General features: G+C 37.9%; 1 protein-coding gene across 2 annotated transcripts in view; it reads left to right on the forward strand.

Annotated features, from left to right (window-relative positions):
- PCSK5 (proprotein convertase subtilisin/kexin type 5) overlaps positions 1-14,546 on the forward strand; it is a 247,605-nt gene that overhangs the window by 84,253 nt on the left and 148,806 nt on the right. For both annotated transcript variants that reach the window (XM_037374062.1, XM_037374061.1), the window contains exon 6: positions 13,148-13,236. In XM_037374062.1, coding sequence (XP_037229959.1) covers positions 13,148-13,236 — 89 coding nt within the window. The remainder of the gene's footprint in view (positions 1-13,147; positions 13,237-14,546) is intronic.

Raw genomic sequence — 14,546 nt, forward strand, 5'->3', positions numbered from 1 at the left:
TACAACTACAGTAGGCAAGTTTTGATTCAGTAAAATGGTAGACCAGTTTCAAGTTGCATACATTTATACTTACATATCTACAGCCAAGACGAATTTGGGAGCTCAAATACATTTCTATGTGTTGTCCCCTTTTCAGACTTCTGAAGGTATTAGAGAAAGGTAAAGAGTGGATCCACGCTGTGTGTGTGGTACTTGGTCTTGCCAGCTGATTTCATAGTACTCAGTCAGATGCAGTGCAAAATGTGGATCATTAAGACTTCTCAGCCACCATGTACATGCACAAAGTATACTGTTGTTCCCCCTTTAATGCTTGTGCCATCAAAAGCAGACCTCTAATTAAAAGTTTGATAAAGCAATCATGAATCTAGCGTAAAAGCTTTTTAACTGAAGCCTTTTTCTAAATAACATGCTGTTAAATAACATGCTGTTAATGATTGAACTCTGCAAAGTTATGCTATAAGCAACTAATGGCATATAGTAGGTGTTTTTAGAAGACATTTCAGGATAAAACTCTCAGAAGTTGCATTTTCATACAAATGAAAAAATATGCATCTGTACAGGTTTGTTGCTGTAGGCAGACTTATTTTTTCTAGCCTTGCTTTACTGTGATTTTGTAACTTTCCTTAAAGATACACTATGTTTGACACTAAGTGAAGTCAGATTGCTCTCTTGGAGACGTGTTACCTTTTTTTTCCTGAAGGATAGCAACCAAAGTAGATAAATTAAGATGCAGAAGTAAAGCAGTGGGTATCTATCATAGCTGTCAATTGCACTGATAGGGTCTATGCTACAAAAGATTAACCTGCTTTGAAAATTATTTGTATTGCTATAGAGTCCCAAAGCAATTATCAAATCTGTGATTTTAGCAAACTGAGGTAAAGCCTGTGGCCTGTTTACTTCTCCAACAAGTTGATTGGTGAGGCTGTTGGCCTCAAAGAGTGCCAAAGAGAGCACAGTGGAAGGTATGTGCTACTTCTCCTTTCAGCCCAGACTTACGTCCCTGCACTACTCTTCTTAACGCTCCATAAACATCACATGAACAGCTACTAACTTATTCTGCCGCGTAGTGAGTGTGTGAGATTTAGACTTATGCTGAAACCCCTTTTCCAATTAGGAGCAAACCTTGCTGCTGCTGAATCAACGACGCTAGTTTCATTTAAAAACAATTATCAACACAGATAAAAGTAAAAGTTGAACTTACAGATAAGAGTAGAACTTGAACTTATTTCAACAATTTCCTCATTCGTCTTTGAAATGGAGCTCTGAAGAGAAATGGGATGTCTGTTTAATGCAGAACAGCATCAAATGAAATTTAGGATTAAGCACAGTACATATCTTGCACAGTGCAATTGAAATTGCACTTGGAATTCAAAATAGTCAGGAAGTATGTCTGATCTGGAATATGGTGGAGAATTAAATGGAGAGTTAAAAAATATTCATTTCTTTGCAATGTTGTCACAGCAGTCATCCACTGTTAGAAACAGAAATGCTTGGAGAGTGGCTGGGCGTTTCTCTGCAGATTTGGAAGTGATGAGTAATTGTCTGTGTGTCACTTGGTTGTCTTTTTTTCATTTCCTTTATTTATTGAAAAGCTTTGATCTCAACCATCAAGTTTTTCTCACATTTGCTCTTCCAGTTCTCTCATCCATCCCAATGGGAAGGAGGGAGGGAGTGACTGGTTGGGAGGTTAGCTGCCTGCCAGGATCAATACCCCAACCTTTTAATTATGCACTAGTTCCCAGGAGTAATTCTAGTAGCTTTGGAAGGGTTTCTCATGCTACCAGATATCTGAAGCATTATCTCTGCAAGCCAAATTTCATGATGAAGTTGACCACAAGGTCTGTGATAAGTTTCTTTCTGCATATGTAGGCATGTTCTAGTATAAGGGACTTATGCTCCAGAGAAGTATCCAAATGTGGACCTCTTTCAGAATGCTGCTCCCACAGTTGCTGTGCTGATCCCTTAGTCCCTGTAAAGCAACACGTAACTTGACATCTGTAGCCACTGAAGTGAGTGGATGAAGTGTGGGGCAATGCAGGTAGAAAACAATTGAAGGAAAGTAGAAAAATATCTTCTTCCCTTCCGTTAACTCATGTCATTTCAGGTATTGCATGTAGCAACAGCAGATATGCTTCTCAGAGGCATTTGTAGTATCTGCATGTCAGATATATAGGACGCTTCAAATACATAGGAAACTTACCACCAGAGGAGGTGAAGTTCCCCTGAAAATCTTAGAAGTCAGTTTGCCAGCTATAAGATCAAATAGATGAAAAAATTAACCAAATATATTCCATCAGTTGGTTTCTTCATGGGCAATTAGGTTGCAGTGTAAAGTCTTCTGACTCACAGGGCAGACCTCTACCATGAGCCAGCAGTAACATGGAACAAAATACTCTTCCCTCTCACTACCTTAAACGCAGCTTGCTAGCTTATGCAGAGGTGCTGAGAAATTGCAGACAGAAGCTTTATTCCTGGCATTGTTTACAGCTGCAATATGATGATTTGCTTACAGAGCAAAGAAAATATGTAGAATTTACATATTTATTCTGAAAGTTACCATTATTAAGCTGTAGCTATTCTAGTAGCTTCTAGTAGTTCCTTCTAGTTTCAGATTTGCAATTTAACCTCTTGGTACCTTTTCTGTAGAATGAAAATAGTGTATATTCTGACACCCGACAGTATGACTTTGAAGACTTAGACATTATAGGAAAAGGGGTTGAAATGCAAGCAGGTGGGAAAACAATTTTGCAGGGTTTAGTTAATCACTTTTCTCCTTTGCTCAAAAAGCAGATGACAGACTACTTCACCTGTGTCTATCTTATCCAAAGCTCTTATTTATGCTTATTGTGTAGATAACATGGTATAGCCAGTCCACAGTGAGCTTTCTTAAGTACAAGCGTACCACTGTGGTTGTACATTTAGAATTTTCAGCAGCAAATATCTAGCAAGCTTTACGCATTGTGTCCCAGCCTGTGTTTTCTAAGGCTAATATCTTAGATAAATACGGGTGGATTTTTGTAGGAAAAGTAGATGCATGTCAGTATTCCAGTACTTACTCTAAAGCTTTTAAAATATTTAAATTATAATATATCAACAACATTAAATAGCCATATATTCAGAAACATTCATAACAGTTCATTAGTGAAAATTCATAAATAAACCTACAGCTTAAGTTAAGAGGAAGCATTCTTAAAGCATACCAAGAGTTTCTGATTGGTGTAAAGTAATATTGGGTGTGACAGTAATTTTTGTTGCAATCCGAGGTTCCCAAATTAGGATTCATTTTAGACTCCAAAACCATTAAGCTATGCTCATTATCCATATAGTTGCATAAGAAGGATTAGTGTAAGGACTTTTTTTCCAAGTCTCACCTTAAATATACTTACATCAGGTGGAAATATTTTACTTTTGTAATTAACAAGGGTAAATTAAGGTGATATAAAACATTTTTAGAATGGTATAAGAATCTGTCTGCAAAAAACCCCACTTTTAAATACATTTACTTTTATGTCTTTCCAGTTGAATCAGTGCAATTTGTAAGTAAAGCAGTTGCTGATGAAGCAACACACCTGCTGACAACACCTAGAAACATCTAGTGATTTTGTGAGGTTTCCTGTTGACTTTACATTTTTTTCCCCATTTCCTTTTATAAAGATGTATGGGCATTTTCAGGTTTGGGTGTTTGTTTGATTGCTTTGGAGATTTTGTATTTTCAGTTAGAAATCCATGTAGTGCATTGACTATGAAAATTACAAGATGGCCTTTGTGTCACAACTGAGTTTTATATATATATTTTTTTTTTCAAGGATCTAAAAGTTTCTTGCATGGAGATGAAAAGAAAAAGAGAGGGTGCCTCTGAGGCACCTGCTGGGGTTGCCTTCTAGTAAGCTGGGACCTGCAAGTATCCAGACAGCATTTCGTTGTCATAGGGCAGCATCATTTTGCAGATTTTAACATGAATATAACATTATTCATACTTTAGAGGACAGTACATTGTGGCCTGGGAATATGAGCTGTCAGGGACACCATTTCATCTGCAGTTTCCACATTCAGGATTTGCTTTATTTCCATAGACAGTTTTTTGGCTCTCCAGCTATTACTGTCCCCAGCTATGGGTGCCCAGCAACTCGTAGTTGCTCCTCTGAGACACAGGTTGGTATAGACAAAGGAATTGTCAAAGCTCTATGTCCCATGTTTTCCCTTGTGCTTTTCACTGTGTCCAGCATCTGATTGCTCTGTCTTTGGGATGAGAGTCACAATGATATGAAAGCATAACATGCCCAATGTTTAGTGCTTCAAACATTTTTCATTAATTCCCATATGATATGACAGCTGTTTATAACCACAACAACTGAAGCAAGGGAGAAACAGTCCTCCATAGTTGTGGACTATATCATAAGTAATAAGTGTGCTTATGTTCACATGCAGAAGGTTCAAAAAATCCATTTGCTCAGCAGAAAAGTGATGCTAAAGCAGGTAATTTGGTGGTAAACAGTGAGCACTGAAACAGGGGCTGGATGTCAGCATTTTTGCCATAAAGACATTTTTTTCCACTATGTGGTTGGATATATTGCTTGCGTTATCTATATGCTGATATTGAACTGAAAAATGAGAGGTGTCTGGAGGAACTGCTGGGGACATCAACTGCTTCTCAACGGGTGACCAAAGGCACATGGCAGCTGTGGTCAGCCTCGCACAGAAAGCCACAGAGAGGCAACCACAGACCCACGTTTATTCTTTCTTCTCCTCAAAAAAAGAAGGTGTTTCTACTTTGTGGAGACAAAGTGGATTTCAGCCTGAGATACCTGAAACACTGAATGACCCCAAGCAGGTTCCTTTACTGTTGTCATCTTCCGGCAATGTTAATATATATGAGAGGGATGGTGTCCCAGTTGAGAAGGAGGTGGTACTGGGAATGCAGCTTATTCTGTTTGGTATTTCTAGTGACTGCCTTGTGAGGTTTCTAAGATTAGTTTATTTTTGTAAGAGTGCAGTGTTACTTTACTGTTGTTAAAAGTCAAGTAAGTAAGGTTATTGGCACGCTGCAGGATCTAAATTCTAGAATTGTGTTCTGTTCGCTGAGACTGTTGCAGACTGGGGAGAGAGTTTAATTTGTATATTGGAAGCAGTAATTCCAAGTGTAAAAATATTAACTGATTTAACCATTTTTACAAGGTGATTACAAGAATTTTTCTTGTATAAAAATACATGTCTGATTTTATCCATCTCCTGCCCACATTAACTTTTATAATGCAGTAGTTCCCCTTACCATTTTGTTAGCCATGTTCCAAAAATATTTGAAATTGAGCTTTAATTTGTCCTTTTTTCTTTATGTCACGAATGAACCAATAGACCATCTAGTCTCACAGATTAAGAATGAGAAAAGTATAGGCAGATATTCATTTCTTCCCAAAACGTTTGTGCTACTCTATTATTGGCTGCACTCAAACAGGCATCAACCACTCTCATATACATAAAAAGATTGCCAGAACAGCTTGCAGCACATCCTCCTTGTTCTATGACTTTTCATTCCTTCTACACCCTCTCAACCAGCTCAAATTAGGTTAAAAAATAATCTTTTTGCTTATGTGGCAGAGGAGCATTGCAGTCTAAGCATCCTCATATTCTTCAGTTTCAAAAGCAAATGAAATAGTCCTTTTGAGTAAGTTTATCCAAGTAGCAATATGCTTTCTGAGGCAATACTGGCCTTGATGTTGCTGCTGAACAGGTTTAATTCCAGTGCACAGGAACTAAACTGTACTGTTTTCACTTGTGCTTTGCTTTAATGAATGACAAGAATTGGACTTCCTGCCTTGCTTGCTGGCTTTTGAACTATTTTATTTCTTCTCACCAATGCCTTTTTCCCTTCAGAAGAAAGGCTGAATTAAAATTTTACCTTGGATTAAAACATATTAAGGTATTGGTAAATAATTATTTTTATTTTTAATACATAAAATGATATATTTGGCTAAATATATTATTTGTTGTTTTTGTTTGCTACTTATTCTATGCCATATTTCATTAGCTCCATCAGTCCTATTCATTCTTTTTTTTGCCTCTGGTAGAAAATACAGAAAAAAAGTGTATTTGTTTTCTACATTCAGATTCATTTGCCCACTCACAAAAACAAAACTGTAAAATGGTAACTAATACTGTTGAAGCACAGTCCTTTGCTGAGCTCATATCAGAACTTCACACTTGTGACAAATTAGCTGCTTACTGCTAACAGCTAACAAATATAGAGAGATGGCCAGGGCAACATTGCTGTTAGCCATGCTGTCAAGTTTTAAGATGTACATGTCTGAGATGTGAAGTGTTCTCTGTGTTTCTTTCAGTGCTGACACCTTTGATTTTATTTGTGAGAAATTGATGAGATATTTTCAAGTTACTCCTTAAGTAACTTCCCATAATCATGCAAACAGTCATTAGCCTTGGGGACCTTGACTCAAGACAGCTTCCAGTCCTGTGCTGTAACCACATTACAACACCATGTTGCTCAGAAACAGGATCCTGTCTGTGATGTAACACCCAAGTCTTTGGCATTTTTCCTGATATCTCACATTAAAGATTTGTGTAACTTGGTTTCCCCATTAATTCTGTCATGTCTTTCTCCACTGTTAGTATCCAAATATCTGTCTTTTGTGAAATAGCTTTATTCTTATTATTTTTCAGCTGTAGCAGTTTGTGTTTTAAAGGCCTAAAGACTGAGGTTTTCCTTGACCATGTTTTAACTTCTGACAGTTCCTTTATATCTCTTTTTTCAGATGTTCCTAGAACAACATCCCAGCATAGTGCCGGTTTGGAAAGTATTTGTCATCCTCCAGATTATTAGAGTCCATTTATATATGAACAGGTCTAAAACATTATTTCTTCTGCACTACATAAGACATTACTCTGGGATGCAATAAAATGCATTTCTGATGATTGCTGTTAAAATACATATTTTCTCCAGCAGTTATGACATTGTGGTGTCTCAGTTTATCACATTTTCCTGTTTACAAATATCTTAATGTAAAAGAGATCTTGGAAAACATTTGAAAAATCAGGTAAAGAGTTTTGCAAGAAATAAATGCTAGATCAGATATTTTCCTATAAATAACAGTGGCTACCTAAAGTTCTGTTCTTCCTCCTCCCACAGAGGTTTGAAAATTATTTTGACATTTAAAGTTCCTTTAGTCCTATAATTTTCAATGTCCACCAACTACATAGTTTAGTTCACATTCTGTCCCTGGGATTCTACTCTAGTTTATAATAAAGACTACATAATTTTTTTTCTTAATGTTTTTCTTAATATTAATGCATTGTCTTTATGCATAGGGAGTAAGTTTGTTGCATAATTATGTTGAGAAAGGAAGTTGCTGGTTATCAAAAACAGGCTGTTCAAGCACAGCCTATTAAAATGTACATAACCTTATGTAAACTGTTAGACTGTCTATTCTAACCTTTTTGCAATTGTTTAATATTCACTCTTACAATATGTGCAGCATAGAATTTGCGAAGGATATCAAGTTTTCTTCTTTTTTGTAGACAGTTCCCTGCATTAAAAAAAACACCAAAACAAACAAAGAAACCAAAAGAACCCCACCCAACCCCCCACTGTTTTCTTCATTACTTTACAGACTAATTCCTGTGCTGAGTATCTCTTAGAAAACCTCAGTAAATTAGTGGTGTGCCCGCAGATGTTTGTGATGGGCCTGCATTGAAATACCCCAAAACTCTTTTCTCCTCAAGTTCCCGTGCTGAAAAGATTCATTGGTGACAGGTTGAAGTGGGCTGGACTATAATGTTAGTGTCATGAAAAACTGGAGGGCCTTAGATCCTCCGGTCCCCTGAGCTTTTTGTGTTCTGAAATACTTGATGAACTCCAGAAGAGTAAAATACAGCAAAGAAATGCATGGTCAGCGTGTTTGTGGAATTCAAAAAATAGCTGTGAGAGACAGAGGCTCTGCAATGCAGAGCCAATTGACATGGCAGGGGCTTTTCAAGTTACCAGCAGCTGTCTTCACTAACTCTTGAGTATTTCCTTACTCTAAACATTCAGAAGCGAGTTTAATTAACTTTTATGTTAAAGATGTTCCTGGTGCCTTATACCTTCTTCCTTTTCTGAAAGGCAAATTAGAAGTGATTATTGAAAGGTAAATGTCTTATGTTTCAGTTATGTTGGTGGGATAGGGAGTGACTATTAATCACAGAACATGCGCCTTTTCTCTTTCCATTGTTGGCTGAAATGCTGAGCCATTTCTGTCTCAGAAAAAATCTGTTACTGAAAAAAGTTACTTTGTGTAACAGATTAGAGCGTAACTCTTAAATTTCTCCTATCTTATGCTTAGAGAACCACAGAAAGACTGTACATTTAGCATCCAGGTGATACAGGTATACATGCATGCAGCAGAAGAAAAAATTAATATACACCTTTCTATAGAATTTATTTCAAGTTCTCCATATAATAGTAAGGACATCATAAGGCAAAAAATTTATCTTTATTAAGGTTTTCCTGAGTAGGTCTTTGACACCTTACTGACTTACTGACATACTGATAATGACAGACTGACAAATTTCCTTCTTATAAAAAGAGAAGAAAATCAATCTTAATTGCCTGCATATTTCTTTGTTCTTTGTGTTCTGTCTCACTCATATACAAAAATGAAAATAAATACGTTTCTGAAAGAGCTGTACGTACTTGCTGGGAATGGAAAAATTAGCTAAAGCGGTTAAAGCTAGGCAGAATCATAAGAGACGGTTTTACGGTGGAAAGTACTGGTCAGCTTTATAAACATCTAAGTCAACTTTTTTTTTTTCTAAGATAATGCCTGTGACATCTTACTTCTTTTACCTGATGGCCTCTTGAGCCTAAATCTGTCTTTGAATATCAATTTTTCATGTCTCTCCTTATGAGACAAACAACAAGAAAGTTTTCTTTGTGTTCCTCTTTTTTTTCCTTTTAGACTCCGGGTAGGAGACACATTTGGAGATGAGCAGAATATCTCATAACCAAGCTTTTTTTCATTTTTCTATTCTGTGGCGCTCTATCACCCTGACATTAACACAAAGGAGAAGTGCAAAACCTTTTAGCTGAGTGTCTATTCAAAGTGCCATTTAATAGCCTGGGAACTTACTTCCCTTCAACATAAGCTGGCAAAGGATCCAGTGAAATGATGCATCAGCCCTTAAAGTTTATCAAGATAAAGACCTTTGTAGAAGGGCAGTCATGGCTTTCTTCTAGGACTGCATTAACTTTTTAAACAAGTTGTATGTGATGCAGGCATCCCACAAAGGCAGGAGATCGTTGTGTTTTGATATACATACATTCACAAAAAATGCGAACTGGAAAGTGCCTCTTGTTTCACCTTTTGTTACTGGTTAAAACTTCTCCATAAGCTGTTTGTAGTTTGAAATTTCCAGGATCTTGTGATCAGTAAAATTTTTCATAGCTTTAAAGCAGACTTAATCAATTTCAGGCATCAGTTTCATCATATTTGTTTATCAGGTTAGTTAAGAAATTAGTGTAATGATTAATGACAAGGCTTTTCTAATTTTAACTGCACAATTCAGAGTCTGTTCCAAACTGTAAACCTCAAGCAAAAATCTAGGACAGGGAAAATTAAAAGCAGTGTGGCAAGAACATAACTTTTTATATGCAGATTTTTTAGAAAGTCTTCTCTTTCACAGCATAACTGAAATATTACTTAGAGGACCCATAAAAGATAACATATTAAACCAAATTGAGTTGCGTATATGATTAATTCACACAGTGGAAAACTGACTGTAAAAAGTGCAATTTTATACGTATGACCTTGAAATGAATGAAACATCTTTTGATTTTGTCATTTCCATTATAAATATAGGATGCAATTAACAATAATCTTGGCAGAGAAGCAAGGGTCTAAGATAAAAATCTGCTTACAAAATAAAGTTATACCATTACTGGACTTAAAATATGATAAAGGAAAAGGATTTTCCAATATGTGAAAACTAGTGAAATACTCTGCAAAGTTGATTTAACTTGCATGTTGTAAAACTGTCCATAGACCTAATTATTTCTGGGTTATGCTTTTTTCTATGAGAAATCTACCTGAAAATTCTTACTGTGCTTTAATTCAATGAATGTGTGTTATGGTACTTCCACACCAGTCCTTTAAAAAACCTCGACTGCTTCTTGCAGAAGATACTTCTACCACAGCACCTACTTCCACTTCAGTGGGAATTTAGGCTACTTTTAATCCTGTTACTGTGTCACACTGTGATCCCCCTAACCACCACACATCCTTTCTGTTTCCCCTCTACAAACATTACATGGCCCTGTGGTGACTGGAGTGTCTTTGGTGATCCAGTGGAAATCTAACCCTTTTAACAGCACTTGGTGTATGTAGTTAACAAAGTAGCAAATATCCGCAAACTCTGCTGGGAGCCATGGAGAAACCTGAACCGTTTCTTCCACGCTTCTTCAGGCAGCCTTCCTCCTCTAGATGTGGTTTATATTCCTTCCATCACTCCTTCCCAAACTTGATACCTGGGGGGGGGGGGGGGGGGTTCTTGCCAATGCAGTCTCCCTCTAGGAAGCTGTGGCTTGGCCACATGCCCTTCACCAGGCAGGAAGTGATTTATTTTATCAGGCTGAGAGAGTTGGGGTTGTTCAGCCTGGAGAAGAGAAGGCTCCAGGGAGACCTCATAGCAACCTTCCAGTACCTAAAGGGAGCCTAGAGGAAAGCTGGAGAGGAACATTTTAAAAGGACATGTGGTGATAGGATAAGGGGTAATGGCTTTAAACTAAAAGAGGATAGTTTACGTATTAGGAAGAAATACTTCACTGTGAGGGTGGTGAGACACTGGAACAGGCTGCCCAGAGAAGCTGTGGCTGCCCCATCCCTGGCAGTGTTCAAGGCCAGGTTGGATGGGGCTTTGAGCAACCTGGTCTAGTGGAAGGTGTCCCTGCCCATGGCAGTGGGGTTGGAACTACATGATGTTTAAGGTCCTTTCCAGTCCAAACCATTCTGTATGTCTGTGATTCTACATACACTGAGGTGATGTATGGGGGTACTTCTACATTTCTAGAGTATAGTCATCCATGCTTTGATGTTTGAGTGATAATGCCTCTAAACTTCTATGTAGCACCTAACAGAATCATAATGAGAAAATGGGAAGTTTGGGTATCATGTGCCTTGTAAGTAATTCTTAAGACCGGTGTTTTCCTATAAATTTTAATACACTTTAAAAAAAACATTACTTTAAACAAACACAGAGCTAGAACCCTATTTGAAAATAAAGATGAAGAAGGATCTTTTTAAAACTTGTTTTCATCTGCCATTCCTGAATTATTTACTTCAGGTTTTTCGAAATAATTATGTAACAGGATAAGGCATTGGTTTATCAATTAGAGTTAAATAGGCTTTCTTCAAATGAAGAAAATCAAGCTTCATATGAAAAATAAACTTAAAATTCAGTCTTGAAAAATTATCTGGAGAAGTTTGGCAACCAAATGATGAATTGTGAACAGATTATTAGGAAATAAATTTATATACATATAGTTGTGAAACCTTGTTCCAACTTTAGGATTTATCAGCATGCAACTTGTCACTTTGTGAATAAAGAGTACACTTTTTCATAGCTTTTATATATATATATATATTACTTATCTGATAAACTTTATTATCTCCTTTGAAATTCTAACAGGTTAGCATTGATCCCTTATGCTACTTTGGGGGGGGCTTTTTTCCTCTCTTTTTTTCCCTAGTCCTATTTGTTGGTGTTCTTGTTTTACATTAATTCATTCCAAACAAGTTATCTTAGTGTTTCTTATCTGTGTGTCTTAAAAGGTTAAGGGAAAAAAGTTGCATTAATAATAAGGAAATAAGGAGTCACTCTAGCCAAAATGAGCTGTACCAAGAGAAAGCAATGGTGATTCTTGTCTGTAATATGGGTGTCAACATTAATTCAAAAACACCCATGTTTTCCAGATGTCTGCGTAAGCAGCCTGTAAGTTGCCACCAGCAGGATTGCCTGTGTACACAACTAACCCCACTTAGCCTCCTCTGAAGTGCTTGCTATGTTGTTATCTATTTTTTGCTTTGACTTTTTAAACTTCTTTCTTTGTGGCTACCCAAGCCTTATCTTTCTGTCTTGGTCTCATCAAGTCCCAATCTCTTTTCCTGTCTGCTCTGAAACTCTGTGTCTCCTGTCTGTAGCAGATCTCTAAAGTTCCATGTCTGCTCCTGTTTGTGTTAAATTTCTGCAAGCAGCTGCTTAACTGCACAAGGCTAAAGGCAAAAGTCACTGGTAGAAAACACCCTGAAAAACCCATATTGCAGGCAAAGACTGCAAAAAGCAGGGACAGCTTTCCTACCATGGTGGCTGTATGGATGACCATTGTCACCTTGTAGAGAGCATGGGTCAGGGCTAGGCAAGGCATCCCACCATGGTTTTGCACAGTGGGGAAGGGGATGGGCAACCGGTGAAGGTTTTGTGCTTTCCTTCAGCAACTTCTTAAGATAATACCCTTGCAGCCCAACTCTATTTACAGGCACAGTGTATACCTCTGATGTGGAGGGAACTTCAGGTGTTTTTTCTGTTCCCAGGAAGGCTGCAGGCTTGCAGGTTGGGCCCAAGACATAACCAGATATGCCTACATGGAAGTTTTGAGCATACCTGGCACATAGCCAGTCTCAGACTTGCCTCTAAACAGCACGGTGGGCATTGGCACAATCTCATCTTCCTTGTGGAAAAGTGTGGTACACGCAGTGCCTGCTGAAGGTTGTGTGGAGGTCTACATGCCAGCCACATGGGTGGTTGTGGGAGAATGCAGGACAAAAGTTCTTTCTATACTCTGAGATTTGGTTCAAAATCAAGAACTGGTATTCAAAACTTCTTTCTGTTACTGGGGATTATGTATCACCGTTGTATGCCTTTGTTACAAACTGCGCATATTTCCAGTGGCTAGAAAGCCTACCATGACGAGATTAATATGACTGTGGTAATGGTGTTAAAATGGGCTGAGAGGAATATTGCAACATGAGTATGAATCACTATGAGGTATTGATCAGTGCAAGACATTGTGGATAGTTGTGCTTTTAGCACCTGAGGATGAGCAAAATCAAAGCCTTTAATCCCAACAGTCTGTGTTTACTCGGAAAAAATGTTTGTCTGACTACAGGCATGGAACCCGTTGTGCTGGAGAAGTGGCAGCCACGGCAAACAACTCACACTGCACAGTAGGAATCGCCTTTAATGCCAAGATTGGAGGTATGTGAAACAATCTCCCACCACCAAAAAAACAGTAACCAAAGAGCCATTTGTACTAAATGGTACATTCAGACCTTTCTCAACGAGAGAAGGAGATTTGTATGTATAACAAACCTAGCTGTGTTAGCAAGTAAATCTCAGTTGTAGAGTGGTCGTTAAATACCAGTACTGAAGGAGTTTGTCTCTAGTGACACTTCTCCAGTGCCCCCTGGAACGCTGCCTCTTCAGTACACACAGAAAAAGCGAAAGGGAGACCTTTGATGAAAACACAAACCCCAGAATTAGGACATTTGGGTTTTCTCACAGATTCAGAGCCCTGAGTGAAGAACTTTGACAAACCAAAAGTAAATGTACACATCAGGAATATTGCCTTGCATATTGATCCCACACAAAACTGTCAAAACAATGTATTTTTCTGTTGTTTGGCTGTGGTTGAAGAGAATTTTCTTTTGGTCCCGCTGATCAGATTATTGCCTGAATTATGAGATTTAATCATATTTTTTTCATTCAGCCAAGAGAATGGTTTCTGTGAATTCTTAGTCAACATCTGCTTAATTAGGACCATTGGCTTAATTTCTGGAGGTAATTACCAAAATGTCATCTGTGTGTCTTCTAGGCTGTAGCCTGCCTGTGTCAGATTTCAATTCTTTAAGTGAAGTTTTACACTGAACTTTTGATGAAATAATGGGATTGGTATATTGGCTTTCAGTAGAAAGACCTATAGCTCAAACTCATTAATTGTTGATTTTCTTTCACAAAATAGAGTCCATCTGTGAAAACAGAAACATGTTTACCTATATATCCACCAGAGGACAGTTTAAAAATGTGAGCAGGCAGAGTTGAGGCCATGTTTCCACAATTAATAGTACTGTATCTGTTCTCTACTGGATCAGTACAAGTTTGATCCAAATCAAATGTGAGCACAGCTGCATTTCAGATTAGCCAAAGCACACAACATCATCTTAATGTCAGCTTTCTGTTTTCCTGCTGGCTTCAAGAGGATAGACAATACCTGATCCAGCATAAAGTTAGAGTGATGCAGAAATACAATTTCCCTTCAGGTGCAGAGTCTGCCTGCACAAAGTTACCCTGTCAAAGTGGTTCAGAAAATCTGAACTGACGAAGAGAGTGAGTTTGTGGCAGATGAGCAAGTTGTCTCATATTGACGTGGCATTTGGTCGTGTACCAGCAGCTATGAAATCAGATTTATTGCATTGTCAAACCAGAGTCAGAGGAGAGTTAGTGCACCGACAGAGATAAAAGATGGCTTCTGGAGAAGTCTCGTTTGTGGGTTGGATAGTCACACAACC

Source organism: Falco rusticolus, chromosome Z (assembly GCF_015220075.1).
Source record: "Falco rusticolus isolate bFalRus1 chromosome Z, bFalRus1.pri, whole genome shotgun sequence".
Lineage (NCBI taxonomy): Eukaryota > Metazoa > Chordata > Aves > Falconiformes > Falconidae > Falco > Falco rusticolus.